Source organism: Gopherus evgoodei, unplaced genomic scaffold (assembly GCF_007399415.2).
Source record: "Gopherus evgoodei ecotype Sinaloan lineage unplaced genomic scaffold, rGopEvg1_v1.p scaffold_40_arrow_ctg1, whole genome shotgun sequence".
In the NCBI taxonomy this organism is placed as follows: domain Eukaryota; kingdom Metazoa; phylum Chordata; order Testudines; family Testudinidae; genus Gopherus; species Gopherus evgoodei.
Window position 1 is genome coordinate 1,169,141 of NW_022060061.1, and position 26,376 is coordinate 1,195,516.

Consider the following 26,376-nt stretch of genomic DNA (forward strand, 5'->3'; position numbering starts at 1 on the left):
GAAAGCAAGAGCAGCCCTGGATTACAAACAGTGTAGGGAATGCAACCCCATTGGTGTTCCTGACTGGCCCCTCAAACACCTTCTCACGGGGGGGGGGCTGGGCTGGGATTACCTAGTGGGACCGGCTCTTTTATTGCGTAGCCAGGTTGGCTTGTGCCATCCTACGGCCAGGCTGCAAGCCTGCAGCACCGGGCAGCGGGGGAAACCCAAGCCCTTTGCTGGCAGGAGTGGGACACAAACATCACAGATTAACTCCTTGCTTTGCAGCAGGTGGGGGGGAGAACGGGGCAGGCCATCACCATCACTTCTGGTGGGAAATGCCCCACGCCGCGGAAGACACGGCCCCCCCCCTTGTTTCTGGTGGTCCGGCGGCGCTCAGCTCCCGCCCTAAGGGCAGGGTGAGGGGCGGGGGTGGGTGGAAAGGCTTAAATGGCCGATGTCACATCGTGCGTTCCCGGCTCCGCCCCCGCCCGTGATGTGGAGCGGTTTGAAAATCACCCCACTCTAAACCCCTCCCCTCCGCAGCCCATTGAAATGCGACTCCCCGGCCCCACACGCGCTTGCAAGCGGCCAGGGCTCCCGTCTGCCCGGCTCCGGATTAACGCACCCAGGGACGCCCCAGCCCCACGCGAGACCGAAAAGCGCCCGCGGGCCACGCGAGCATGGGACGGGCAGGGGTCGCCGCTTCGCTGCTGGCTCTGGGGTTCCTCGCCCTGCGTGGGCTCGCTGCGAGCTCCGGTAAGAGCCCGCCTGGGCGGGGGGGGGGGCTCCGAAGTGCCCGGTTTGGCTGCAGCTCTGGGGGCGCACGTGGGGCGCGGGGCTGGGGGGAAAGGGGTGACTGGGCGGTTCCCAGGGTAATGGGGCTTGGAGCCCCCCTGGCCGGGACTCCCCCCTCTGCTTTCCCAGCATCGCTGCAGCGAGATGGGGGGACCCCGCTTTTCTCAGGGTGGGGGGGCTTTTCTAACCCCATTGCCTCGGGGGGGGGCGGTTCCTGTGAAACCGCTTCCTCCCTGGTGTGTTTCTCATTCACTCTCCGGAGGAGGGTGGGGGCACCTGGCTAGGGCGGGGCTGGGAAGTCTGGGGGGGCTCTGCCCGTCTGGGTGGGGGTGCAGTTGGATTCCCCCCCCTCAGCCACCCCTTAACCCAGGTGGAAACCCCCCGAGCCCATCTGTCTCCACCTGTTGCTTGTGTTCTCATCCCGTTTACACCCATGGCTCCCCGCGGCTGGACTCGAACCGAGTGACTTACTCCGGATTGACACCCGAGCGCCGACTCAAACCCTAGATCTTGCTGCGGGGCAGGGGGGGCTCTCTGAAGGAGGGGTCAGCCCCCCCCCAATGAGTTACTGATCAGCTGTGGCTGGATGCAGCGGGGACGCGCCTGTGGGTTGAACTGGGGAGTTCGGGCTGCGCCAGGCGCGCCCCAACCCCTAGTGCCGTCGAGGGGAGTTAGGAGCCCGAAGGCAGCTCGGGAGCTGGGCCCGAAGGGAAGGGCTGCAGGACCCAGCTGATGACCCCTGGCTGGTCTCGGGGGGAGGGGGGCTGGCCGTGGCATCTCGCCAGGGGCGCGGGGGAGTCTGAGGGGGTGGAAGGTCCCTGGTGGGGCTCTGAGGCCAACGGGGGATACTGGGTGGGGCTGTTCTGGTGGGGAGCTGGGGGTGCTGGGTGGAGATCTGAGGCGAATGGGGGGGCTGGGGGTGCATGCTGGGAGCCTGGGGGGCATGGTGGGCTGTTCTGGGGGCTCTGAGGAGGTGTAAGGTGGAGGGTCCCTGGTGGGGATGAGGTGAATGGGGGGCTGGGGGTGCATGCTGGGGACCTGGGGGGGTATGGTGGCTGTTCTGGGGGCTCTGAGGGGGGGTAAGGTGGAGGGTCCCTGGTGGGGATGAGGTGAATGGGGGGGCTGGGGGTGCATGCTGGGATCCTGGGGGCATGGTGGCTGTTCTGGGGGCTCTGAGGGGGGTGTAAGGTGGAGGGTCCCTGGTGGGGATGAGGTGAATGGGGGGGCTGGGGGGTGCATGCTGGGGACCTGGGGGGGTATGGTGGCTGTTCTGGGGGCTCTGAGGGGGTGGAAGGTCCCTGGTGGGGATGAGGTGAATGGGGGGTCCGGGGGGTGCATGCTGGGGTCCTGGGGGGGTATGGTGGCTGTTCTGGGGGCTCTGAGGGGGGGTAAGGTGGAAGGTCCCTGGTGGGGATGAGGTGAATGGGGGGCCTGGGGCAGTGCATGCTGGGGACCTGGGGGGCATGGTGGCTGTTCTGGGGGCTCTGAGGGGGGTGTAAGGTGGAGGGTCTCTGGTGGGGCTGTGAGCGAATGGGGGGGCTGGGGGTGCATGCTGGGGACCTGGGGGGCAGGGTGGCTGTTCTGGGGGCTCTGAGGGGGGGGTAAGGTGGAGGGTCCCTGGTGGGGATGAGGTGAATGGGGGGGTCTCGGGGCTCTGAGGGGGAGGGGTGCCTGGTCTGGGGGGGGAGCTCTGGGGGTAACAGGGTTTCACACGGGGGGGGCGGGGACTGGAGAACATGGCTCTGGGTGGGCGGGGCCACCAGGTGGGCGGGAAGGGGGCGGGGCCCCGCTCCACCCCAGCCTGAGCGCACTGGGCTCTCCCCTCGCTCATTGGCTGTGGCTGCAACTGGCCACCCGGGTGGCCCTCCCCCTTTGGCCAATGGCAGCTGAGGTGGGCGGAGCCCAGCCTAGGACACACCCCCCATGACAACCACCCTCCCCACATGAACCCCTGACCCCCCAGGTTCTCTCTGTGACCCCCCCATACAGCCCCTTCCAGTGTCTGCATTAACCCCCCTCCCCACATGAGCCCCCCAGTGTGTATTTACCCCCCATCCTATTCTCTTCCCCCCATAAACCCAGGGCTGCCTCCCCCAAGAGCCCCATGGTGCAGGTGTCTCCCCCCCCGCCCCAGCCAGAGTCGCCCCCGAGCCAGGGGGAGTGGGACCTGGGGCCCGACCCCTTTGCTGACTTGGGGTTGTGGCTGATCCCGATATCATGTCGGGGATGGTTGCCCTGACTGCGGCAGGGCCCTGGGGAGCTGGAGCCTGGAGTTGTCCTTAGTCACGGATTCTTAAAATCCATAAACAAGCTTCAGGATCATGGCCCTGAGTGCAAAACCCCTTGTCCCGCAGCCTGCAGTGTTGTACTCAAAGTACTATACAGGATCTTTTCAGGGGGATTAAGGCAAAACGCCACAGTTATTAGTAATACAGTTATCAAGTAATACTCTGATATGCATATGAGATATATATCACAGTCATGCATTCACGCACACACACAGACACAAACACACTCCGTCTTGCTGTTGTTACCAACTAGTTGCTCCCCTTAATTGCACTGGCCAGGTGAGTTAGATGGGGGAGGGGTGGAGCCAGGCTTCTGCCGATCCGGATTGATGCTCCGATGGTGACAAGAGGAGACCCGGGGTCCTTCTGCAAGACACCTCGCATTTATAGCAGCTTCCCTCTTATGCAAATCTAGACCAGATTCAAAATCTGGGTCTGTGTCCGTTGGTCTTTGTGCTGCTTTTCTCTGGGTGTTGTCCCAATGCTGCTCAAAGAGGGTGTTTTCTAAAGAAGGTGCTTGCTTCTGTCTCTGAGGCCGTCAATATGTCCGCTCTTCTTTATTGGGCCCACTTGACAAATTATATTGTCCTTTGCTCTGGCTCCCATTCCCTCTTCAACTGTTGTAGCTGTCTGGAGGTGGGTGTCTTCCAAGCCTCACTCATTCACACCTCATTCAGTCAATAGAGCAATTGATTACAGAGTGAGGGGAAGATCTTATTCTACTTCTAGCAAAAAGGCATATGTTTTCTCTTACTTTAACTATACTATCCTTAGGGGCTATAACATTTGATACAAAGTTTTCTACCAATTTTCTATATAGGGATCTAATACAAAGTTGTTTGAAAATAAAGAGGCACAATGCCAAGTCATATGAAATACAAAATAACATCATGACAGATGCAATGTCATAAAGATACTTAATACAGAAAGATACTTAATACAAAATAACACAATGCAACGTTATAAAGATTTATAGAGATAGTTAATACAGAGATTTCTCTACAGCAGTGTGTGTCCGAGGGGCCCTGCTTGGAAATGCCCAGGGCTGTTACCAATGTGACCCCTCCAGGCCTGGTCCTGGTACACCGGCACATTTCCGTGTCACCCCCAGAGTGCTTGGTGCTTCGTCTTGTGTCCTTGCGTACACCAGTGTAAGGGGCTAAACCTTTCTGACTTGGCAGCATCCTGCACCTCAGTGTTCGGAAGGGCTTTGTCTGCACCCAAATGCCTGTTGCTTAGAGTGTCAGATGGGCGTTTTCTTGCTTACCCTGAGTGGTGTTTCGCTGCAGTCTTTTTATGACACCACTGCCCCATTTTTGTGCAAAATCGAGTGCCTGGCAAAATTTCACATTCAGCGTTCTTGAGTGTCTAGCAGTGTAGTTTGCATGTTGGTGCTTTAGAAGCATTTGCTAGGTCTCTAAATGCTCCTGGCCTGAGATTTGCATGGGTTTAGTTCAGGATCTCTCACCACCCCAGGAGTTCACTCCTGCATGGGGTGTTTTTACACAGCCCTCTCCTCAGGTGCTGCTCCCTTCAGCCAGGGAATGGGCACTTGTACTCAGCAAAGAATCCTGTGGCACCTTATAGACTAATAGACGTTTTGGAGCATGAGCTTTCGTGGGTGAATACCCACTTCTTCAGATGCATGTGCTGAAGAAGTGGGTATTCACCCACGAAAGCTCATGCTCCAAAACGTCTGTTAGTCTATAAGGTGCCACAGGATTCTTTGCTGCTTTTACAGATCCAGACTAACACGGCTACCCTCTGATACTTAGCATAGCCATGTATTCCCAACTATCTCTGTAGCCAAAAATCCACAGCCTCCCCTGGGTGCAAACACTGGATCTGGATAGCGAACACTGCTGTAAATTGGGAGTGTCCTGGATAAGCTGTAATGAGTGTAGGGTGTTTCATTCAGCAGGAAAGGAAACTCATTGCTCATCTGGGATTTCCCTATTGTGTAGAGAGTTTCCACAAAAGACTGCCTGTCGAATCTGGGGCTGCTTCTCCCCGGAGCCAAACTGCGCGGGCATAAGGTTAGACAAAGGGCTAAACTCATGCACCTAGAGATGCTGATAGGTTCTCCTGTAAATTCCTCTAGGCGTCTGTCTCCCATTGACTGTACCAGATTTACAGAGGCACCCGAGTTCGGGTGACAAAGTCTGTAGAGTCATTACACAGTTACCTTGTAATGACTCGGCTATGGCCTTATGAGCTGTTCCTGATTTCCTTCTTCCCCCACCCTGGACTTCTGCCAGCTGGGCTAATTGCCTAGTGCCCTTGGTCTTCTGGAGTGTGATTCCAGGAAAGGATTCCAGGCCCTCTGGATCCGTTCCCTTGCTGCTCAGCTTCCTTCTGAAGGCTGAATGGCAACACGCTGGGTTTCAATTGCTCCTGCTCCAGTGCGACCCACAGCAAAATGCCACGAATGAATGCACATGGCTTTTTGGATCGAGTACAGGCTCTGGAGTGAGTGTTACTCATTCATCTGTCCAGGCGCTGTCGAGGGCATGATGCTGTTGCTACATGGGGGTGATGCTCCAGACTCCCGTGCCAGGCAAAGGGGCTTTGCAGTTGGCTTTGCCAGCGATTTGAGGAATTTGACCATATTCCAGGCATTCTTACAAACTAGGCAGGGGCTGGAGTGATATTGTATCCTGAGCTTGTGACGTGAGACAGCTGAACTGGAGAGTAGCTACAGGCTTCTATAACCAGGACTTGCTAACAGTCTGTAGCAAAGTGGAACCTGCTGTGGAAGTGGGCTAGAAATCGGCTGTCATGTGAAAGGGTGACTTGAGCTGCCAAAAAAAAAATCCAGCCCTAAATCTACAGCAGGAGCAAACAGAACATCACAGTTTGCAGATTGTTGTCATACCACACGCATCTGCTGTCTGCACAGAGCGTGGAGAGCAAAAGGAATTATTGCCTAGTGGCAACATATATATTTTTCTCACCTGGTCCTAGAAACAAGAAATTAATTTTTTTATTTGATTTTTAGGGAAGATAATTGAGGATGTCGACTTGAAAAGGAAGAGGGTTTTTTTTTGGGGGGGGTGTGGGTTTGAGTTGCTTAAACTTTTTAATGTAAATTTCGAAGGGTTTCCCAGATGTGTGTCTGTTCTGGCCAATTTGGGAGCGTCTCTTCCATTTAAAGCCCAAAATACCATCTCTAAACCACCCACTCCCAGGGTCAGTTGACCATGGTTCGATGGGATGCTGGGTGCCCGGAGGCTGCGTTCAGAAAATCAGTTCAGAGAGTCTTGTCATCTGACTCTCCTCTCCTGGGGCTCAGTGGTCGAAAAGTCGCCTCAGTGCCTTCCAGTTTTCTGTTGGCACAGCAATACAATGGTGCGCCGTGGTTCAGTCGTGTAGAACGTAAATCGCTAGCACGGTGCTGGCGGTCAGGCTTCACCCCTCGCTGTACAACCAACCGTACAAAGAGGTGGAAACGTCGACGGACGGGGCCTCACTGGGCAAAGCAGAATGAGTGGCTTTCTCTGGCAGTGCGTTGGCTGAAGTACTCTTTCAAGCAGCCTCCATCTCTTGCTGGGGTCGCGCTAATGGGTTAAAGGGAAGTAGGCTGCCTTTACTGGCAGCGCTGTTGCAAATTGTGCCTGACAACCCTTCTAATAACCTTGCTTGTGCCCTGCCAGTTTCCCACATCAAAGCTCTGTCGGCTCAGCATTACCATGTCCAATAACTCGTTCAATGAATTTTGTGATTCTTCTCAGCTTTTATTTGACAGCTGTTGTGTCTATCACTTGCCCAGCTCTAGCATCTCATCCCAGATCGCCCTGGAATTTTTACATTCACAGATTTAATTCATTAAAAGGGTTTAAAAAAAAATTACAGTGGTGTGGCAGCGCTGTACGGTTCTCACAATTAAGGAATGCGAGGGGCGGAAAACGTTGAAATCTGCAAGTGACGCGCCACTTGGCGATGCGCCCCTAAAAGCTCCCCACCAGGCGAGTGGAAGTACTCGAGCCCTGATCCTGGTGGCCTTAGCTCTGCTGTGGGAGCAGCCCCAAAGCTAAAGAAGTGCATGGATGTTCCCAGGCAGCATCGAATAGGGAAACGGCGGTGTCTCCAAAGTGAAGTGAAACCAAGGGAAGTCTCTTGAGTACCACTTTGATGCGTCTGACCTAGTAACGGACAGAGCTGCGAGCTCCTGCTGGGCGGTCGTAGGACAGAAGCCTGGCCTCTGATTCCTCAAGGGTTTAGCATTTGGCATGGCTGTGTGGGGTTAAAGTGGATAGCTCTAGAGGTTGATGTCCAAGGCTTTGGACCGCATTAAGTGACCGTCACGTTGCTGAGAACTGGCTTCCCTGGATGCAGATGCCATTTGCTTTCTTGGATCCTTCTGCCCATCAGCTGACGTCTGTGTAGCAACAACCGCGTCTGACCCTTAAAACACTCGTGCAGAGTAGAGAGTCTCCCCTCAGCACCAGTGATCCCCCTCCAAGAGGTAGCTAGATGGACGGAAGAATTCATCCGTCGACCTGGCGCTGTCTCCATGGGGACTTGGGTCAGTGTAACTGTGTGCTCAGTGGGGTGGATTTTTCCCACCCCGATGGACGTAGTTAAACCGACCTAATTGTTTGGCGTAGCCCAGGCCTTTTGTGGTGTCTGTTTTTGCAACTCCCCTCAAAAGATGCAGGGTTTTGGAGCTGGGTGTCAGTGACCTTCCCCAGGGCGAAGTCCGATCCAGCAAAGCCCTGTTAAAAACCGAAGGAAAGTCCCTGGTGGCGTCTGGTGCCTGAGAGGAGAGGTGGTGTGTGGGTTGCACTTTTCAATGCCTTCCTGCCGGAGCCGCAGCTGCCATTTTGTGTCTCTTCCTTCACAGGAAGAACGTTACCGAGCAGCCAACTCTTGGCCTCCCGGGGTGCCTTGCTACCTGATCGCTCTTGTTCTGAGGCCAGGTGAAATAAGCCATCTAGGCTGCGATGGATGCCCAGCTCACATCCATTTCAGTGCCACACGATTTGCAAATCAGTAACAATTCCAGATCCTGGGAAGGGCGCTGTGGTCAGGGCTGGCTAGAAAATATTCACTTCTAGAAAGGCTCCAGTCTGCCACTATCCCTCATTATTGGTGCAGTTCAATAAAACTCGTAACAAGGGGTCTACTAGAAATGGACCAACAGCTGCAAAATCCAGCTGAGGGTGTGGGGAGGTTTTTACTTCAGGCCGTCTGATCACTGGATTTAAACTCCGGTGACACGCCCGGGGATGCGTGTGAAGGCAGGGGATGGGTTTCCGTCTTGTACCAGAGATGTCTCCGTGGCTCGGTCGCCTGGTGGTGTCTTGTTTGCGTAAGGCTAGGACCGGCAAACACAGGAGCAGCAGTGGAGCCAGGCAGGAGAAGTAATTTGCCCTTTGAGAGCTTTTATCAGAAGATGAATAGCTGGGCTGAGCCCTGGGCACTGGTGGCGTGATCCTGGCTCCTCCTCGCTGGGATGACCGTGACACAGAGCCGGGGCAACTCCCGCCTTCTAAGGGCGTGTGTGAAGTGAGGGCTTGTGACTCAGCTGAAACTCGGTGCTGTGCAGCAGAGCGGAAGCTGTAGTAACAGGACAAGCGGCCGTGGGAGGAAAACCCAGTGCGCCGTGAGTCAGCTCATGCCTGAGATGTGTGTGTGTGTGTTTCACAGCGTGTGTCAGATGCCAGTCAGGTGCTTCGCCAGGGCTGGTCCGTGGGGTGCGAGAGCCTGCCAGGGCAAAACAGCCCAGTGCCCAGCTAGCCCTGGTCTCTTCGAATCATTGCAGTTCAGTGTAACTCTGCGCCCTGCAGCGGGACTGTCCCTTGCCTGCCAAACCCAGGGGTGGGAGCTCAATCCTTGAGGGGGCCACTTAGGGATCTGGGGATTGACCCTGCTTTGAGCAGGGGGTTGGACTAGGTGATCTCCTGAGGTCCCTTTTGACCCTGAGATTCTATGATCACACAATCCTGAGTTGAGTTGGGCCCCGTGAAATCATGAGATCTCAAAAGTGGAGTCTCTTGGTGTATGACCTGGGTGGTCCAGCAGTTAGAGCACTTATCTCTGGGTTCAGATCCTGGCTCTGCCACAGACTCCCTGTGTGACCTTGGCCCAGTCTTTAGGCCTCTGTTCCCACCTGGATAATGGCCCTGCCCTGCCTCTCAGGGGTGTTTGTGAGGATAAAGACACTAAACACTGTCAGATGCTCAGCTGTTCTGGCGCTGGGGGCCAGAGAAGGACCCTTGGGTATGGCTAACATGTTTGAGATTTCCCCAGCAGCCGGGGGGTGAGACGGCTTCTCTTCTCTTTTAAAGCTGATTTTGGGGGGAAGGGGTAGGAATGTAAATCACCAGACCCCAGAAGGCTGTCAAATATCCCAAGACATAGCAAGCATTGGCAGGGCTGAGCCATTCTGTTCTCGAGTCCGGCTTCTGTCCCACCGGAGCAAGGCGCCTTCTGTCTCCTTAATCCCGTGTTCTCCACGTGCTGCCGTTCCCCTGCAGCGCCACAGAACATGGCCCCATTGGGTCCCTTTTAGACTGGTGCATGCGGCGTGCTTTGTAGCCACTAGCCAAGACGTGGGAACTTTGTAGCAGAAAAGGTACCCTGCTTTCCTACCAAAGAATCCCGGCTCCTCTGGTAGCTTTCACAGCCAAGCAGAGAACATTTAAACAATCTGCTGAAATTCTGTCACTCCCCCTCTGGCCTCTGGTTCCTTTTCATCCCATGCAGTAGCGTGTCTGACCCTCCTCAGTCTGGCTCAGACCCTTCATGGATGCTGTCGTCCCTGACCCAACACACACTTCTGCTTAGAAAAGAATTTTGTGGGTGGTTCATAAACCAGTGGGCAGACACAGGAAGAAGTGGGGTTCTCTAGTCTGATGAGGGTATTTCTTAGCACTGGCTGAACACCGGCTCCCTCTCTCCTGTGGATGGCGAGGAGAGTTAACTTCCTTTCCTCTCCAGCGATGCTTTTCCCGAGGCGTCTGCTTGCGTTGGCAAAAGGGATCGAGGCTGGAGGAGCAATTCTCTAATGCTCAGCCGGCGTAGGGAGACTGGGAATTGCTGGGTTATGCTTCATGGCCGCGTGCAATGCCCGGGTGGGTTCTGTAGCACCACACGGGGACACGGTGCTTTGCAGAAAGCCTGTAAATAGACACCGGTGAAGTCTGGGCCCACTGAAGTCACAAATCCACTCCCTGCATCTGCCATGAAGATCTTTAAAATGTGGATGCGCCCAAGTTGGGGAGCCCATCCCCATGGAAAGTGGGAATCCGGCTGGAGCTGGGATAATGGCTCGTGTCCACAGATACTGAGACCTTGGTTTGCCCTGCCCACTCTCAGATGGGTTTAGGGGCCAGATGCTCAGCTGGTGTGAATCAGGATGGCTCCCTTGGGATCAGTGGGTCTGTGCTGATTTACACCAGCTCTGGCCCGTTCTCTCTCCTGCTGCAGCAGAAAGGCAGATGGGGGATCCGACGGGCTTAGGGAACTTGGCCTGTAGGGTCTGGTCCGTCTCTGGCAATGCCACTGGTTCCTGATGCATGTTCCCATGGGAGCCAGTCTCACTGTCCTCTCCGCAGCTAACCCGGAGCCTCTTGTTTCCCTGGCAGCAGAGGAGAAATGCGGCAAGACAGAGTTCCAGTGCCAGGACGGCGAGTGCATCCCCTCCAAGTGGGTGTGCGACGGCAGCCCGGAATGCAAGGACGAGTCTGATGAGTGGCAGGAGACCTGCAGTAAGTGGCCACTCCAGGTGGCCAAACGGGGAATTGAGGGCCAATCTTGCGGGAGGAGATGCAGAGCTTGGCTGGCTCCGCCTAGCGAGAGGGGGGCACCCCTGGGGAGAGTGAAGAGCTGTTAAAGGCCAAAGTTGGCCCAAGAAGAAATGGACACTGGTCAGGGATCGACGCCGTCCGGAAAGGAGAGGGAGGCTTTGAACCGTGGGAGGGAGGGTCTGGCTGGCCGGGGTGAGATGACAGGACAGCCCGTGCTAGCAGGGACTGGCATCGCGGTCTCGTCCAGCTCCGTGTCCCCTGCACCCAGTGTCTCTTCGTTGTCTCCTCCAGAGTCGGTGACGTGCAAGTCGGAGGAGTTCAGCTGTGGGGGCCGCGTTAACCGGTGCATCCCGGCCTCCTGGAGGTGCGACACCAAGGCGGATTGTGAGAACGGCTCAGACGAGCGGGATTGTGGTAAGTTGCGCTCGGCGTCGGCGCCAACAGCTCTAACAGGACATCCTGCGTGCCTGGCTTTAAATGGCGGAGCATGGCGTGGTGTGCGAGCAGGCAGGCGGGGAGTTTCTGGTGCTGGAGGGACTGGCTGGGTCTAGGGGAACACTGGGAATCGTGATGGGGGGGTGGGGGCTAGTGGCTAGATGGGGGGGCGGGGACTGGGAGTCAGGCCTCCTGAGTCCTATCCCCAGCTCTGTTGCTGCGTTGTGGTGACCTTGGGCACCTCGCTTCATGTCAAACAGGGCTGGTGCCTAGGCTATAGTCAGAGGCGTAACCGCTGCAGGCGTAGACAGAGCTGCACTGGCTCCTGGAACGGCCTCCCAAGCTGTTACTGGGGCCGAGTTTCCATCTCCAGTCCCCTGGCGTGGGCACCGATTCACATCTCCCTCCCCCTCCCCGCATGGGCCACCAATTTCACCCTCTTCCCCCCCCCTCCCGCCTTGCCCCTCTCTTCAGCCCCCCCAGTGTGGGCTGCCAATTCCCCACACACACACACACGCACCCCGGCATGGGCCGCTGATCACCCCCCTGCCTTGCCCTTCTCTCCAGCACCGAAGAGCTGCATGGACGACCAATTCCAGTGCCACAACGGGCAGTGTGTCTCCTTGGCCTTCGTCTGTGACGAGGACCACGACTGCGAGGACGGGAGCGACGAGGCCGACTGCCCTGCCCCGACCTGCAACCCCAACATGTTCCAGTGCAACAGCTCCCTCTGCATCCCCAAGCTCTGGGCCTGCGACGACGACCCCGACTGCCCAGACGGCTCCGACGAGTGGCCCCAGAACTGCGGCGGGCGGACAGCCCCCGCCCCCGGGCCCTGCTCGCCACTGGAGTTCCACTGCGGCTCTGGGGAGTGCATCCATGCGCAGTGGCGCTGCGACGGGGGCCTGGACTGCCGGGATCGCTCGGACGAGGAGAACTGTGGTACGTCGGGCGCTAGCCACACGGGGAAGGCCTGACGCCTGTTGCCGGCTGGTGGCCAGACAGTGGCTCCCGGGAAACTTCCTACTGGCCCAGTCCCTCCCTCCCAACTGGCTCTAGCGGGTCAGCCTCGGGAGAAGCCTGGAACCGCCCCACATACTGATTTGGTGTGGGCACATCCAGGCCCAGGCATGTTGGCTGACGCATGGGCGGGGATGGGGAAACCTGACCTTGCCCTATGAACGGCCAGACTGGATCAGGCCAAAGGTCCATCCAGCCCAGTGACCAGAACAGGGCCATTATCGTGTGGTCCACTCCCAGCTTCTGGCAAACAGAAGCTAGTGACCCTGTCCCTGCCTGTCTCCTGGGCTGACCCTGCTCAGGGGATGAATTGGGAGTGGCTGATCTGATAGTCAAGTCACCCACCTGCCTCCTGGCAAGCGAGCGCCCCTCATTCAGCTGGCACATCCCCCCCCCCGGGTTCGGCTCCAGCCCAGAGACACTGTGTGCTCTTTGGGATCAGATTTAAATAAAACCCCTTGAACGAGTGGGGTAGAAACCCGCGTTGGCTTTCCCCGGGCAGCGGGAAACTCTGTGCCGGGCTGCCTTTGCAGCTGGGTCCCCAAGTCTCTGCCTTCCTCTCCGTCCCCTCAGTGAAGCCCACGTGCCGCCCAGACGAGTTCCAGTGCAACGACGGGGCCTGTGTGCACGGCAGCCGGCAGTGCGACCAGGAGTACGACTGCAAAGACCTGAGCGACGAGGTCGGCTGCAAGAACGGTGAGTGGCGCAGGGCGGGCACGGCCGATTAGACCCGCGTGACCTGGCATTCGACAAGCCCAGGGCGCTTCCTGCTGGCTTGAGCTGGGTCACCACTGCTCTCCAAGCTGTTCTGAAACCAATAGTTCCCGTTCTGGCCAGAACCTCTAGCTGAACAAGCTCCTGCAGGTACAAGTAGTGCCTCCTGGGACGTTGCACTCTGATTTGATGGCAGGATGCTGACGAGTGTGAATATAATGTAACTGGGAAATGCTTCTTGCAAAAGGTCTCTTGTAAAGTATCATTACAAAGCTTATAATCTACTGCGTGAGGTCATTCTGTTTGTCTGAATGTACCACTCGTGTATCTGAAACGAGAATTAGAACTTTGGGGCCTATTGTGATTATGCAAAGTGGGGGCCATTAATGGTGGTTTGGAATCTTGCTGGCTCCCGTTAACCAGGACAATTGACTGTAAATGGCTCTGTTCACTGCCTGTATCCGTGTGTGCTTCAGTTTTGGGGCACGTGGTTCAGACCTGGGTGTCTGTTGGAGCAGACGGGTGTGTCTGGCTCTACGAGACAGGATGCTGGATTCCCAGGCTGGCAATGAAAGCAGGGGCAGAAAAACAAAAAAATATCTGCTGGGGACATGCACCTCTTCCCTGGCAGCAAGTCCGTTCCAGCATGCCCGGAGCAGCCTGAGACTGGAGAGGGGCGCTGGGTGTGCCTGCCTGCGTGACTGACCACCATCGGAGGGGAAGAGGGGTTGCGGGGCTGGATGTACAAGTGTGCTGATGAGAGAGTCAGACAGAGGCCATGGCTACACTTACAGTTCTGCAGCGCTAATAGTTACAGCTGTGTCCGTACAGCTGTGTAGGGCCAGCGCTGCAGTGTGGCCACACTTGCAGCATTTGCAGCGCTGTTGGGAGTGGCGCATTGTGGGCAGCTATCCCAGCATTCAAGTGGCTGCAACGTGCTTTTCAAAAGAGGGGTGTGGGGTGGAATGTGACAGGGAGCGTGGGGGAAACAGAGAGAGTGGATTTTTGGAGTTGACACTGTTCTCAGCTCCCTGCCTTGCAAGTTCTAAGGACTGGAAGACACACAGTGCCTACCTTCAATCATTTTAAAAGTTCTGACCCCCTTCCCCCACCCCTCTCTCATTCACTAAGTGCAAATTATGCACTCCTAAATAGCCATCAGACCAGATAAGCATCTGCTCAACATGGACTTCCCCCTCCCCCCCTGCCGGGTGAGTTTCTCTCTTCAAGCAAACAGCTGTGAACATTCCAAAGTAATTCCCCTGCCTGCCTCCGCTTGCTCAGCAAACAGGAGCTGTGTTTGTTTTTTAAATAAGCAGTTTGGCTGAACTCCAAGCTCTCCCTTTCTTCTGGTTTGTTGTGGACAGGAATTCTGGGATACCTCCTTATACCCTGGAGGTCAATAAAAGCGCTGGTGGGGTCCACACTTTGCTGGAATCGCTACACCCGAGGCTCGACCGGGTGTACAGCCAGCGCTGCAACCAGGGAGTTGCGGCGCTGGCTATGCTTTGCAAGTGTGGCCACATCCTAAGTTGCAGCACTGTAACCCCCTCACCAGCGCTGCAACTCTCCAGTGTAGCCATGGCCAGACTCTCTGTCCCTGTCCCTTGCTACTGCAGCTGGCTGGCATGGCAGGGTCGGGTTTTGTTATGCACGAGGCAGGCTGGAGGCAGAAATGTAGCCCTGCCTGCTAGGAACATTGTTAATGTGCCTATTGTTAGTTAACAGTTCCCATTCTCAGTCAATACCCTCAAGAGCATAAAACCTGTGAGAGTTTGAAGACCCCTCCATTGCCAGAGGGGTGTCAAGGAGCTTTATCCTGCCTGATGGGAAGGGATACTCCGCTAAGAAGATCTGTGCTTTCTCGCTCATTTCCTGTGCCAAGGTGGCATCATGGGGTTTGATTTTTGGCTCTGGATTTATTTTTACTTACACATTTAAAACAAAAACTTTGAGGGCAAGTAAAACCCTTCCCAAGCAGTCAATACAATGTCAGGACAGTCGGACCCTGGCACCTCCCAGAGTACCCAGCCAGGTCCAGGACAATGACTGATTAGCCAAACTGTGGGACTTACATGTGGAGTTGATGCTGTGCTGAGCTCCTAGCTGGAGGAGAGGGAAGACTGATCACCCCAGCCCTGGCCTCTCTGCAGTGCTGGAGGTGAGGCGCTCCGCTGGCAGAGCTCTCCAGCTCTGGCTGAGTGGGGAAGAGCAGCCGTCCAGGGCTCGTGTCTCTTGCAAGAGAAGTCTAGCATGAAACTCAAGAGAATCTCCTTCCTTCCTTCCAGTGACTGCCTGCGAAGGGCCTGACAAGTTTAAGTGCCACTCTGGGGAGTGCATCCCTCTGGACAAAGTGTGCAACCGGCAGCGGGACTGCAGGGACTGGTCCGACGAGCCCATCAAGGAGTGTGGTAAGAGTTTGCTCAGTCTCACATTGGCCGTGCTCGAAGATGCACAGCTGGCCAGACAAGGGCATCGTCCTTTCCGGGGAGCCCAGCTGGCTCTGTTTAGCTAGGATCCCAAGTTTCTTGCAATTGGTTCTCTCACCTTTGCTGTTGACATGTTGGATCCTACGGACTCTCGGGTGGGTTTCAAGAAGGGGGTGGCGAGCGTCGCGCTTACAAACGCCTCCGCTAGGGGCCAGCATGGTGTATCGATGGCCTTGGAGGGACGGGCGGGTTAGGTGACGATGCTGGGCAAAGCTTTTCAGCTCACGCCACGTCGGTCTCTTTCCAGATACAAACGAGTGCCTGGCCAACAAAGGCGGCTGTTCCCACATATGCAAAGATCTCAAACTTGGCTACGAGTGCCTGTGTCCTGAGGGCTACCAGCTGGTTGGCCAGAAGAAATGTGAAGGTAGGTTCTCCATCCCCGTCAACCTCCTGCCAACTGCTGTATACAGCTTTAAAACCCATTCCCAGCTGCGGGGGCCAGTCTGGAGCAGTATTTTTAATTGCCTCTCACTGGCCATGGGGGAGATTTCTGTGGCTTTGAGGGGTAATGTCTGCTTCTAAGCAGCATGCGCAGAGTCCAGGCACCGCTCCCAACGGCACCGTGGCCTGCAAGTGCCGTCTGACGGGTGGGGCCTGATCTGGCCACATTCCACGCAAAGGCAGGTCTCCTTGGTGTGAAGAGTCGTGTGGCTGCCTTGCTGTGCAGGTGGCTTGACTCAATGTAGCGCAGCTGCCTTTGAACAGGGCCCTGCTGATGAGTAAGGTGACCTCTGGCCGCCATCCTAGCCCTGAAATCGGGGCGAGTCGGTTTTTATTACGGTGGTAAATGTAGCTCCCTTCCTGAAGCCCACTCCCCAGTCTATCTTGGCAGACCCCTTTTCAGTATCTCAAACCGAAATGCTCCTCTGGGATTCGGACACAGCAAACGCATGCGGCTCTCAGCCTCCCGGGAGTTAAAAAAAAAGAAATAACTTAACTTTTCTCTTTTAAAATCTCTGCTGGGACATCCTGTCTCTTGCGTTTCGAGGGGTTTTCAACTGCTTCCTCTTGGGGTTTGCAGATATTGACGAGTGTCTGAGCCCCGATACGTGTAGCCAGATCTGCGTGAACCTGGAGGGAAGCTACAAGTGTGAATGTAACGAAGGCTACCAGCTTGACCTCACTACCAAAACCTGCAAAGCCATCGGTATGTCAGCAACTCCTGGTTCTTGGGGATGCCTCGTTTGATCTACACTCCTGTGTCTTGGCCAGGCCGCAGTATTCTTGGAAAATGGGGGGTTGCATCCCAGTGCAATGCAGCATCTGGTTCCTAGTCCCTCCGTGATGCCAGGCTGTTTCGGGCCTGCCAGGCCTGGATCTCGGCAGTCCCTGCTTTTCAGACGCTTCCCTACCTTAAGATAAGGCGACTCTCGCGGAATCGGAGAGTGGGATTTTGCTTAAGAAAACTGTTGCGAGTGGTTAATGAGAAACCGATTGGCTGTTTCCCAGCGCCTGGCGGTGTCAGGCGGAAACAACCCTGTGGGATGGGGGCTGTGGCCACAGTTGTCACCACGGCGACAGCAGGTGTCTTGGTATTAGACTGTCTCTGTCGCTGTGAACTTCCAGCTCTGTCTGGCGGTTCCCTCCTCCCGTCCGTGAAGAGCGCTGGCACGTCTTGCCCAGTGGCTGCCTGCTGGCTGGGCCTGTCTCATGGCCCCTTTCTTCCTTCCCGGCCCTGCCAGGCACCATCGCGTACCTGTTCTTCACCAACCGCAACGAAGTGAGGCGCATGACGCTGGATCGCAGCGACTACGGCAGCCTCATCTCCCACCTGAAACACGTGGTGGCCCTGGACCTGGAAATTGCCCAGCGCAAAATCTACTGGTCTGACCTGTCTCAGAAGAAAATCTACAGGTAAAGCCAGTTCTGCCGGGGCAGCCTGGCTCTGCTAGTGCCGGGCGTGGCCCCAGAACCCCACTGAGCAGGGGGGACCCGACCCGGCAGGGTGTGGAAGCCACCCCAGCTGATAGAGCCTCCAGCGAAGAAGCTAATCACATTTCCCAGCGGAGGGGGCTCCACATAGTGAAACCGGGAGCCCCAGCAGAGATGCCTGTGAGGTCTCCGCCCTAGGCTGGGAGGGGTGGTGCGTGCTGGGAGAGGGGCTGGGGGGAAGCTGGCCCCGCGTCTCCCTAAGCCGTCCTTGTCCTGCGGCTAGAGGCTGTCGGTTCTCAGGACAGTTGATCTGGCATCTTCTCACCAGTGCCAGAGTTTGCCCTTGATCCTCCGTGGGCGGAAACTGATGCAGTTCCTCGGAGTTCATTGACGCTCCGCCGACTGGCCTGTTGGCGCTGCGAGGACACGCTTGGTACCGCTCCTCCAGTGCCGCTGGGTCCAAGCCCCCCGGCTCTAACCCGTCTCCTCTCCCCTGCAGCACCCGGCTAGACCAGGCTGACAACTCCACCCACCACACGGCTGTGATCAGCACCGGCCTCCGAGCCCCCGACGGCATCGCTGTCGACTGGGTCTACGGGAACATCTACTGGACGGACTCGGCGCTGGGCACCGTCTCCGTGGCCAACAGGGAGGGCGCCAAGAGGAAGACCCTGATCGAGGAGCCCGGCTCCAAGCCACGTGCCATCGTGGTGGACCCCAGCCACGGGTAGGTGGCCTTGAAGCCATCTCGTATGTAATGGGAGGGGAGGGAAAGGGGCAGTCAGAGCATCCCCGTAGCAACGCAGACAAACGAGACATCTGGTGCCCTGACAGGAGAATTCAAATGGAGATGGGCTTGAACTCTGTGGACAGAGTCGGAGCTGTCTCCTCCGTGTCGCGCTAGCTTGGCTGGTGCCTGGTGAGCAGTGCTTTCTAATCTCCTTGTGCCTCCCCCCTGGCAGCTTCATGTACTGGACGGACTGGGGGAGCTCTGCCAAGATTGCCAAGAGCGGGCTGAATGGTGTGGACAGCTTCCCCCTGGTGCAAGACGGCATCGAGTGGCCGAATGGAATAACTCTAGGTACGTGGGGGGGTGTCCGTGGGTCCCACTGTTCCCCGCCAGGAGGGTGCGCACGGAACTGAAGGAACTGTCCCTTGAGGAGAGCCCAGGTGGAAACGGATCGCAAACCAAAGGAAATCTGACCAATGTGGTTTCACTGGCCTGGGCACCGTGATGCAGTGACCCCTTTCAGCCCCACCTTTCTATGGGCCAAAGAACAACCATCGGGGCTAGAGTCCAGATAAGCTGCTTAAAGCGCTTTCCAGTGTAACGAGCTGTGCGGGGAGGGGCATCAGTAACACACAGAGGGGGGTTTATTGGCCGAGATTTTCAAGTCTGGGAGCCCAAAACTAAGCTGCTCGGGGAGTGCGTTTCTTGGGAGCGTCTGAAAATCCATCCAGGCCACTTACTGAAGGCCAGAAATGGTCTGAAGCAAGGCTCCCAACTCGATCGGTGACGTGTCCCATTTAAATCAGGTTCCTTTACCTCTCGGCCACACGGAGGTTTCAGCACAGGGGTCTCTGGCCGCTCTTTGTTCCCATAGCTTTGGGGAGCGTTGGCACAGACTGGAGCGTAACGCGTTCCTTTCTCCATGGCTTGGCTGAATGGGGAGTCTGGCTTGTCTAGAATGTCTCTTAGCTGAGTGCTCCAGCTCCCTGCGAGATCTCTGCTGTCCTGGAGCCTCCAGAGCCTTCACCAGCCCCGGGTCTATTTCAGATCTGGTAAACCAGCGCCTCTACTGGGTGGACTCCAAGCTGCACTCGATCTCCAGCGTGGGCGTCGACGGGGGCAGCAGGAAAACCATCCTTGAGGACCAGGAGAGACTGGCTCACCCTTTTGCGGTCACCGTCTTTGAGGTGAGTCTTGGGTCGAAGCTCCTCTGTCTTGGATCCACCTTGCGAAATCCACGGTGGAAACTTAAACGTATCAGGCACAAAATCAAGGGACCTGCCCCTGGCGTCATGGGGCTCCCCACTTTCAAAGGCAGCTATTGACGTGGGTGCCTCTTTGTGACTGCCCCACTTGACACCTTGAAAGAGGCCTGGCTTTTCCCCCTGCACCCCAGCGAGCACTGAGCACCTGCCCCCTGAAAATCCAGCCACTTTAGGGGATCTCAAGTTGGACACCCAGGAATTGCTCGTCACTCTTGGAAAACGTTCCCCTCCGAGTTAAAAGCCTCTCCCCATCCCTGCGCCTGCCGTAGATGCACTGAGATTATGTTTTGGGGGTGACACTGCATTACAGGCTCCAATCTGGTCTGGCACCACCCCGTTCTGCTGGGGGCTGTGTAGACACAATGGAAAAGCCAGGCCCAGGAGCTTACAGCTGAAGTGCATAGGGGCTGCTCCGAATGGGGATGTTCATCCAGGCCACTGACCAGTCACTAAATCTCTAGCCCCTCTCCGACCCCAATTCAGTCCATGGGGTCGACTGTCCCACTTAGAGGAGGAAGGTCTGGGACTGCCTGGACCTTGCACCATGCAGAGATCAGTGATGCAACTTGCTCTGGATACCGAGGCCAGGCGTTTGTCTGCCTCTTTCAATATTTGCTTGTGTCACTGGCACATGCTGTTGGGTTTTTTCGGTGGGTAGGTGTCGGGAGGAACCAGTGGCTAATGGGGGGTGTGTTGTCTTTTTCTGATTCTCCATCTCAAATCCCACTTCAGGATAAAGTGTTCTGGACGGATATCCTCAATGAAGCCATCTTCAGCGCCAACCGCCTGACCGGCACCAATGTCACCCTGGTGGCGGAAGACTTGTTTTCCCCGGAAGATATTGTCCTGTATCACAACCTGCAGCAGCCGGCAGGTACGGCAGGCGCTCATCCGCTCGGACCGGGGTGTGTGGGCTGTGGGACTCTGCTGTCGCATTGGGTTCTCTTTGCAGAATCCCTCCATCTGTCCCCGGAGCCCCACCCCATTGCTTTCGGTGCTCAGGCCTATGCTCTCTGTGCCCTCCCAGGCATCAACTGGTGCGAGAACCACCCTCTCCCAAATGGCGGCTGCGAGTACCTGTGCCTCCCTGCCCCCCAGATCACACGCCACTCGCCCAAGTACACCTGTGCCTGCCCCGATGGCCTGCACCTCGCTGCGGACATGAGGAGCTGCTCCAAAGGTACATGGGGGAATCGGCCAATGCTTGTGGGGCCAGCTGTCAGCTCAATGGCTTTCCCAGTGTGTCTGTGCCGAGCTTTCTGTAGACAGCCTGGTCCTGTTGGAGAGGGAGAGTGTTCCCTAGTGGTTAAAGCAAGGGAACGGGGAGTCAGGACTCCTGGGTCCTGTTCTCACAGTGGTCTTTGACTTTCCCTGTGTGATGCTGGGTGTCACTTGACCTCTCTAGGCTGCCAGTAAAAGGGGCAGAGAAGCCTCTCCCCCCCCCCCAACTCCCCCCCCCCACTGCTAAGTATTAAATTCCCTTCCCAGATCCGGAAGTCCCCACCGCCGCCAGCACCACGCCTCTGGCCCGGCTGCTCACCACGACCAGTGCGCTGAAGCAGACAGCAAGGCCACCGGCTGCCACGGCTGGGGTGCCGAGCACCCATGCTGGGGATGGCCTCGACCTCACCACGTCAGAGATGGTCACTCTATCCCAGCAGGGTAAGAATGCCTTTGTTTGCCCCCCTAACATCCTCCCTTGTCCAGAACCATAGGTAGCAATGCGGTCTAGCGGTTAGAGCAGAGGGGACTGGGAGTCCTGACTCCTGGGTCATGCTCCCAACTCGAGGAGGGCACCGTGGTCTAATGGTTAGAGCCGGGTGTTCTTGGTGTCGGGACACTTGGCTTCTGTTTTCGATCCTAGGAGAGGAGTGTAGCCTCATGAGTAGATGCCGGGGGAGAATGGGAGTTGGGACTCCTGGGTTCTAATCCTGCCTGGGCACCAACTTGCCTGAGTTCACTGGGCTTCCGTGCCTCAGTTTCCCCACCTGTAAAATGAGGCTGCTGCAATCAGCAGCAGAAGAGCTGGAAGACAGCCAGTCGCTCTGTCAGATGTTGTTGTGACCAGTGGGATTCCTGTGCAGCACCTGGGATAGACAAACCATCCTGTCTTGAATGGCCACTTGGCTCCAGCCCCTCTGCTGCAGCTAACTGGCTTCTCCACTCTTCCAGCTCGCAATGATGTTGCTGCTGAGACCAACCAGGACAAGCACAGCGGCCGCACTGCGCTCTCCGTTGTCTTGCCGCTGGGTAAGTTCCTAAAACGCTGGCTGTCCTGAGCAGCCTCCTTTCTCTGCGAACAAAATCACTGGGCATTGAATCCTGGCTGTTCCTTGCCTTGGCTGCCAAGGTGGCTGGCCATGGCCATTGGGTTCAGTGGCCCGCCCTGGTCTGGAGGCAGGAAGGAATTTCTCCTAGGAATGCGTTAGGGACCCCTGGGGTGGGTGCCTGCCTTAGTTTCCCCGTCGATGCAGTGGAGAAGAGCAGCACTGCTGTGGGGATGAACACATCGTGAGGCACTCATAGTCCCCAGCAGCGGGGTCTAAGTACCAGAGAGAGAGACCTCAGTGACCTCTGATCCTTCCTCCTCTCCCAGCGGTGATTCGCTCTGACCTCCGCTGAAATGCTTTGCTGAATCAGGACCGGTTGGGGGGCCTCTGTGCTCCGTGGGGATTTCACATCCCACTGTACCATTGCCTCACGGGGACAGGGATTGACTAGAGCTTCTCGGGGTTTGTGTTTAATTCCAGCAGTTACAATGTTCCCCCTCCTCTCACTCCTCCCCTCCCCCCTAGTGCTCATTAGCTTAATCGCCTTTGGTGCTTTCTGGGTGTGGAAGAACTGGCGCCTCAAGAACATCAACAGCATCAACTTTGACAACCCCGTCTATCAGAAAACGACAGAGGACGAAGTTCACATCTGTCGGAGCCAGGACGGATACACGTACCCGTCGGTAAGCGGCTCCCTGCCTCAGCTAGCCTCCCAAATCCAGCTGCAAGACCGAGTTCCGCCCAGTACGCGAGCCCGTGATCCCAGTATGTCCCCAGTCTGCCTTCCAGGAGCCGCAGGCATGGCTGCGTGCAGGGCTGGCAGCCAGGAAGGCCTGAGCAGAGCTGGGCCAGAACAACGGGTTTGCTTTGTTGGCAACTCTGAAAAGACAAATAAGTTTCTGGGTTTTTTGTCAGCTGCCTTGATCCTGAAAGGAATTGCATAGACACAAAGCTGTTCCCCACACACACACATTTCACGTGGGACGGGTCGAAGTTCCCTGATTCAAAAAATGCAGGGAAATTGACTCCTGTAGTTCAGAAATATTTGTGGGGTCGCGGAATCTGCTTTGCCAAAAGTTTATTTTGGGTGTGTGTTCCTACCCCCACCCCCACCCCCACCCCAGCTTGGGGCTTTGGCAAAGTCACTGCTCGTCTCACTGATTTCACACCTTCTCAGGATGCCTGGGAATACACTGCCCCCCCACCCAGTTGGAATCGGAGTAGCTTAACTGTGTCCTAGCCCCTAGACTGCCAGCAGCTAAGAGGAGTTCTCCTTTAGCACAAGCAATTTCTGAAGCAGAAGTTCCTGCATCCTATTTCCCAATGGCTGATGCATCCTGGCTAGTCAGAGCTTAACCCAACAGGGACAAACCCTGAAGTCTGAAGCACCCACTTTGTTTGGTTTCTGAGGCGAAGCTAGATCCCTGCCCCATATCTTGTCCGAAGGAGAAACCTTTGGTAACGGCTGAAATGTGTTTCCTTAACAGAGACAGATCGTCAGCTTGGAAGACGACGTAGCGTGAACCTGGGACGTGCCTCCTGCCAGACTTTGCTGCTCGTTTCACGGGAGGGAGTGACGCGCTACGTCTTTCTCCTCCCTGACTTTCTTTGATTCTTTAACGACCGTCCAACCCGCCCGCAGCGCCGCGCCACTTCCTGAGTAACTTGATGGGCCTGCGCTGCTTGTCCCCGACACACTGTTCGCTTGGCTCTCGGGGGAGGAGCTGCATCTGGTTTGACTCCTGGGTTTTTTATGTTTTATATATTTAATACTTTTTGTATCAGATGCAGTCGATTTCCCCCCCCCCTCCCCCCGGGGATGTACCTGCTGGTTTTCTTCCATTTGATCTGGGACAGGAGGAAAACTTTTCTTACGTGTGAAGGAGAAAAGAAATCGGGTGGGTGGAAAGAAACACGACTTCTCTGGATGTAAGCTGGGAGTCCCCACGCCTGCAGCTGGTCAGCTTCACTGAAGGACTAAAGGCAGGGAGGAAGGATGAAGCCAGATCTGTATCAGGGACTTAAAAACCAAATTGGTGCTGCCATCCCGTCTGTACTCGGTGTATGTCTGCGTGCGCCCCCTCTGGGGGATGGATGTTTGCTTAGATCTGGAATCCCGCCCCCCACCTGACACACACGTGCCATGTCCCTATTCTGCTTGAAGAAAAGTCTTCAGACCCTCTTCCCCCCCCGCCCCCCGGGCAGATACGGCACGACCCAGCTGCTTCTCTCAGTCCGTGACGCTGGCATCGCTTGTACTGAACGGGATGGCTCCTCGGAGATGGGCCGATTGGTGCAGTCGCCCTTCGCCGATTGTCATCTCCGGGTTCCAATGCTGCAACTTCTCCCCCACCCGCCTTGCACTTTTTTGGGTTCTTTTCAGGGGGGTTGTGTATTTTTTGGTAACTTTTTTGCATGGTCTTTCACTTTTTCCCTCTCTGCCACCCTCTTGCGCTGCAGGGTTGGCGGAACGCGGGGGCTGCAGGGAAGAAATCCAGGTCAGGCTCGAAGAGTCCTCGTTGCGTTGGCCTCTGTGTGTCTGGCTGGGAGGGCAAAGAGGAACGGCCTGTGCTGGCTAGGGCAGGAGGAAACCTGCGCCAGGAGCGTGTCCTGACTCATTTTACCGTTTACAGTTGCCACATGCCTTAGCACTTTGAGTCTTGATAACGTCTAAGCCGGCTTTCCCCCCCCCCCCCCCCCGCATTCTGCTTAGTCTGAATCCCTTTTACAGCCCCCTCCCTCCCTGTCCCCCCCCCCCCCCCCCCCGAAACTGGCTTTTTTATTTAAAATACAAACAAAAAGTGCAGGACTCGAGTCAGCTTGATTCTGCACCCTACCAAAAATACCCAGAATGCAAAGTCTCCTAAGCTTTCATGAGCAATGGAGCTTTTTGCTCCCCGTGCTCTAGCGCGTGCTTGAGTTACTGGCATTCCCTATGCTGTATATGGACCGATAGCCTGGTCCTGCACTGGGGCGACTTTGCTCGCAAACGTTTGCAGGATCAGGGCTTAGATGTGGCCTTTCTGATCGGAGTCAGTCCTGTCCCCATTCAGTCTGCAGGGGGGATTCTGCACGGATGAGTTGTAATGATAAAACTGCAGGGAAGCCGGCGTAATGTTACGAGATCTAAAGGTTAAAGTTCACAAAGGGACAACTCTTTCGGCCTTGGCGTAGCTCCCGGTCCCTCAGGCCGGGGAAAAGGGCTACAGACCAGCGCAAAAAACTTGCCTCTTTTGGCCTGAAGCTGTGACAGATTCAACTTCTTTCTTATTTTGAAGGGTGTAAATAGCCGTGTACAGCTTATATATAGTATCTATTGCCACACACCATGGCCTGTGTGTGTTTGTATATGTTTGGTTGGAGCCGTTTCCTGTATGTAAAATACAATTTATTTATTTTCTTGATTTCATGGTTGCTGAGTTAATTCCATCCTTCATCATCCCCTCTTTCTATTTTGTTTTTTGGGGGAGGTTGTGGGGGAGGGTGTCTCCACCTGCCATCAAATCTTTCACTGTCTAAAGGGACGTTTGCACTAGTGACCGGACTCCATGCCTCAACCAGCGCCTACTGGGGAAAAGTGTCGTCTACAGTCGATAAATGTCACAGATTTTTTTTAAATGTTAAGTGTTTAAAATTTCTAGTCTAATATGAACAATTAAATTTTTGGAATGGAAACGATCAGTAGAAACTTCACCGTGTCCTTCTCTTTGTAATTAATATAGAATCTGAATTAGTCGCTTCTCCTTTCCTAATGGGGAAATAATGTTGGGGGGGGGGGTGGTTTTGTTTTTCCTCCAGTTCTTCTGACTCTCAATTCAGGAAAGCTTGAATTACGTGAGACCTTAGCATGTGCTCAAAGCTCAGGGCCTGCTTTCCTGAACTAGTTCATTTCATTTTTTATTTATATATAATATAAAAACCAAAGGAGACTCTTATGAGTTCTGTAGACTGCATGTTTCCAGCTTATCTCCCCACTAGGCACACCTACTTGTAAATTGCCTTGCTGATATTAATCATTAACTGTGTGGCATAGATTAATCTATTGATCTGTCAGTTGCCCTCTTTAACAACATAAACAGTGCATTTAAATGTGACCGTCTGGCTCCATAGCCAAAGATAACCCTTACCCTGGCACTTAATTTAAAAAAAATTATACTCCTCACCCACTTACCCTCCAGCAAGGGATTTTGATGGTAGCTGGGTGGATGCAATACGATCAGTCATCAGACGCTAGCTACCGGGAGCATGACTTTCCTGCTGATTTCAGCAAGGGCTGACGCATGCGCTGTGGGACAGCCTGCCTTGCTTGCAGGGGAGATGGATCAGAATAGGCTGCAGTCTGTTTCATTCCCCTCCTCGCCTGTAGTATCCGTTGTAACCAAACCTCAGCTTGTTCTTCAATGATTTCGGATGCATCCCCGAAGTCTCGCATGTGCCTTCAGAATAAGGCACAGGTTGGCTGCACTCACATAGCCCCAACCACACGTACTTATTTAAACCAAGTGACTCTTAAAGGAAGGAAAAAACACCCTCTGGTAACTTTTTTTCCTCTCTAAACTTTGTTGCCTTTTATGACAACTGCAAACTGTACCCGGAATGTAGGTTTTGTTCTGCAGCTTCTGTCCTCTGTTACCTAAACCAACTTTTATTTAATATTGGGCCCTCAATCCAACATGAACTGAGGGCTTTCTGTCAAATACAGAGACCTTTCTAAGGAGGGGAGTTCTGTACTCCGGGTCCTGGGGCGCTGCTGAGGAAAGGG

General features: G+C 55.5%; 1 protein-coding gene across 2 annotated transcripts; it reads left to right on the forward strand.

The window, feature by feature from the left end:
- Nucleotides 1–551: 551 nt before the first annotated feature.
- On the forward strand, nucleotides 552–25,292 carry LDLR (low density lipoprotein receptor). Of its 2 annotated transcripts, none has more exons than XM_030546000.1 (18): nucleotides 552–738; nucleotides 10,655–10,777; nucleotides 11,108–11,230; nucleotides 11,819–12,193; nucleotides 12,845–12,967; nucleotides 15,274–15,396; nucleotides 15,722–15,841; nucleotides 16,499–16,624; nucleotides 17,160–17,331; nucleotides 17,849–18,076; nucleotides 18,312–18,430; nucleotides 19,127–19,266; nucleotides 20,077–20,218; nucleotides 20,372–20,524; nucleotides 20,833–21,006; nucleotides 21,517–21,594; nucleotides 22,140–22,297; nucleotides 23,102–25,292. In XM_030546000.1, the coding sequence occupies exons 1-18, from the start codon at nucleotides 663–665 to the stop codon at nucleotides 23,135–23,137; spliced, it is 2,589 nt and encodes an 862-aa protein (XP_030401860.1). In that variant the 5' UTR covers nucleotides 552–662; the 3' UTR covers nucleotides 23,138–25,292. The 2 variants fall into 2 exon arrangements, with proteins under 2 accessions (XP_030401860.1, XP_030401861.1); XM_030546001.1 differs by having other exon boundaries at nucleotides 10,658–10,777.
- The last annotated feature ends 1,084 nt before the right edge of the window (nucleotides 25,293–26,376 follow it).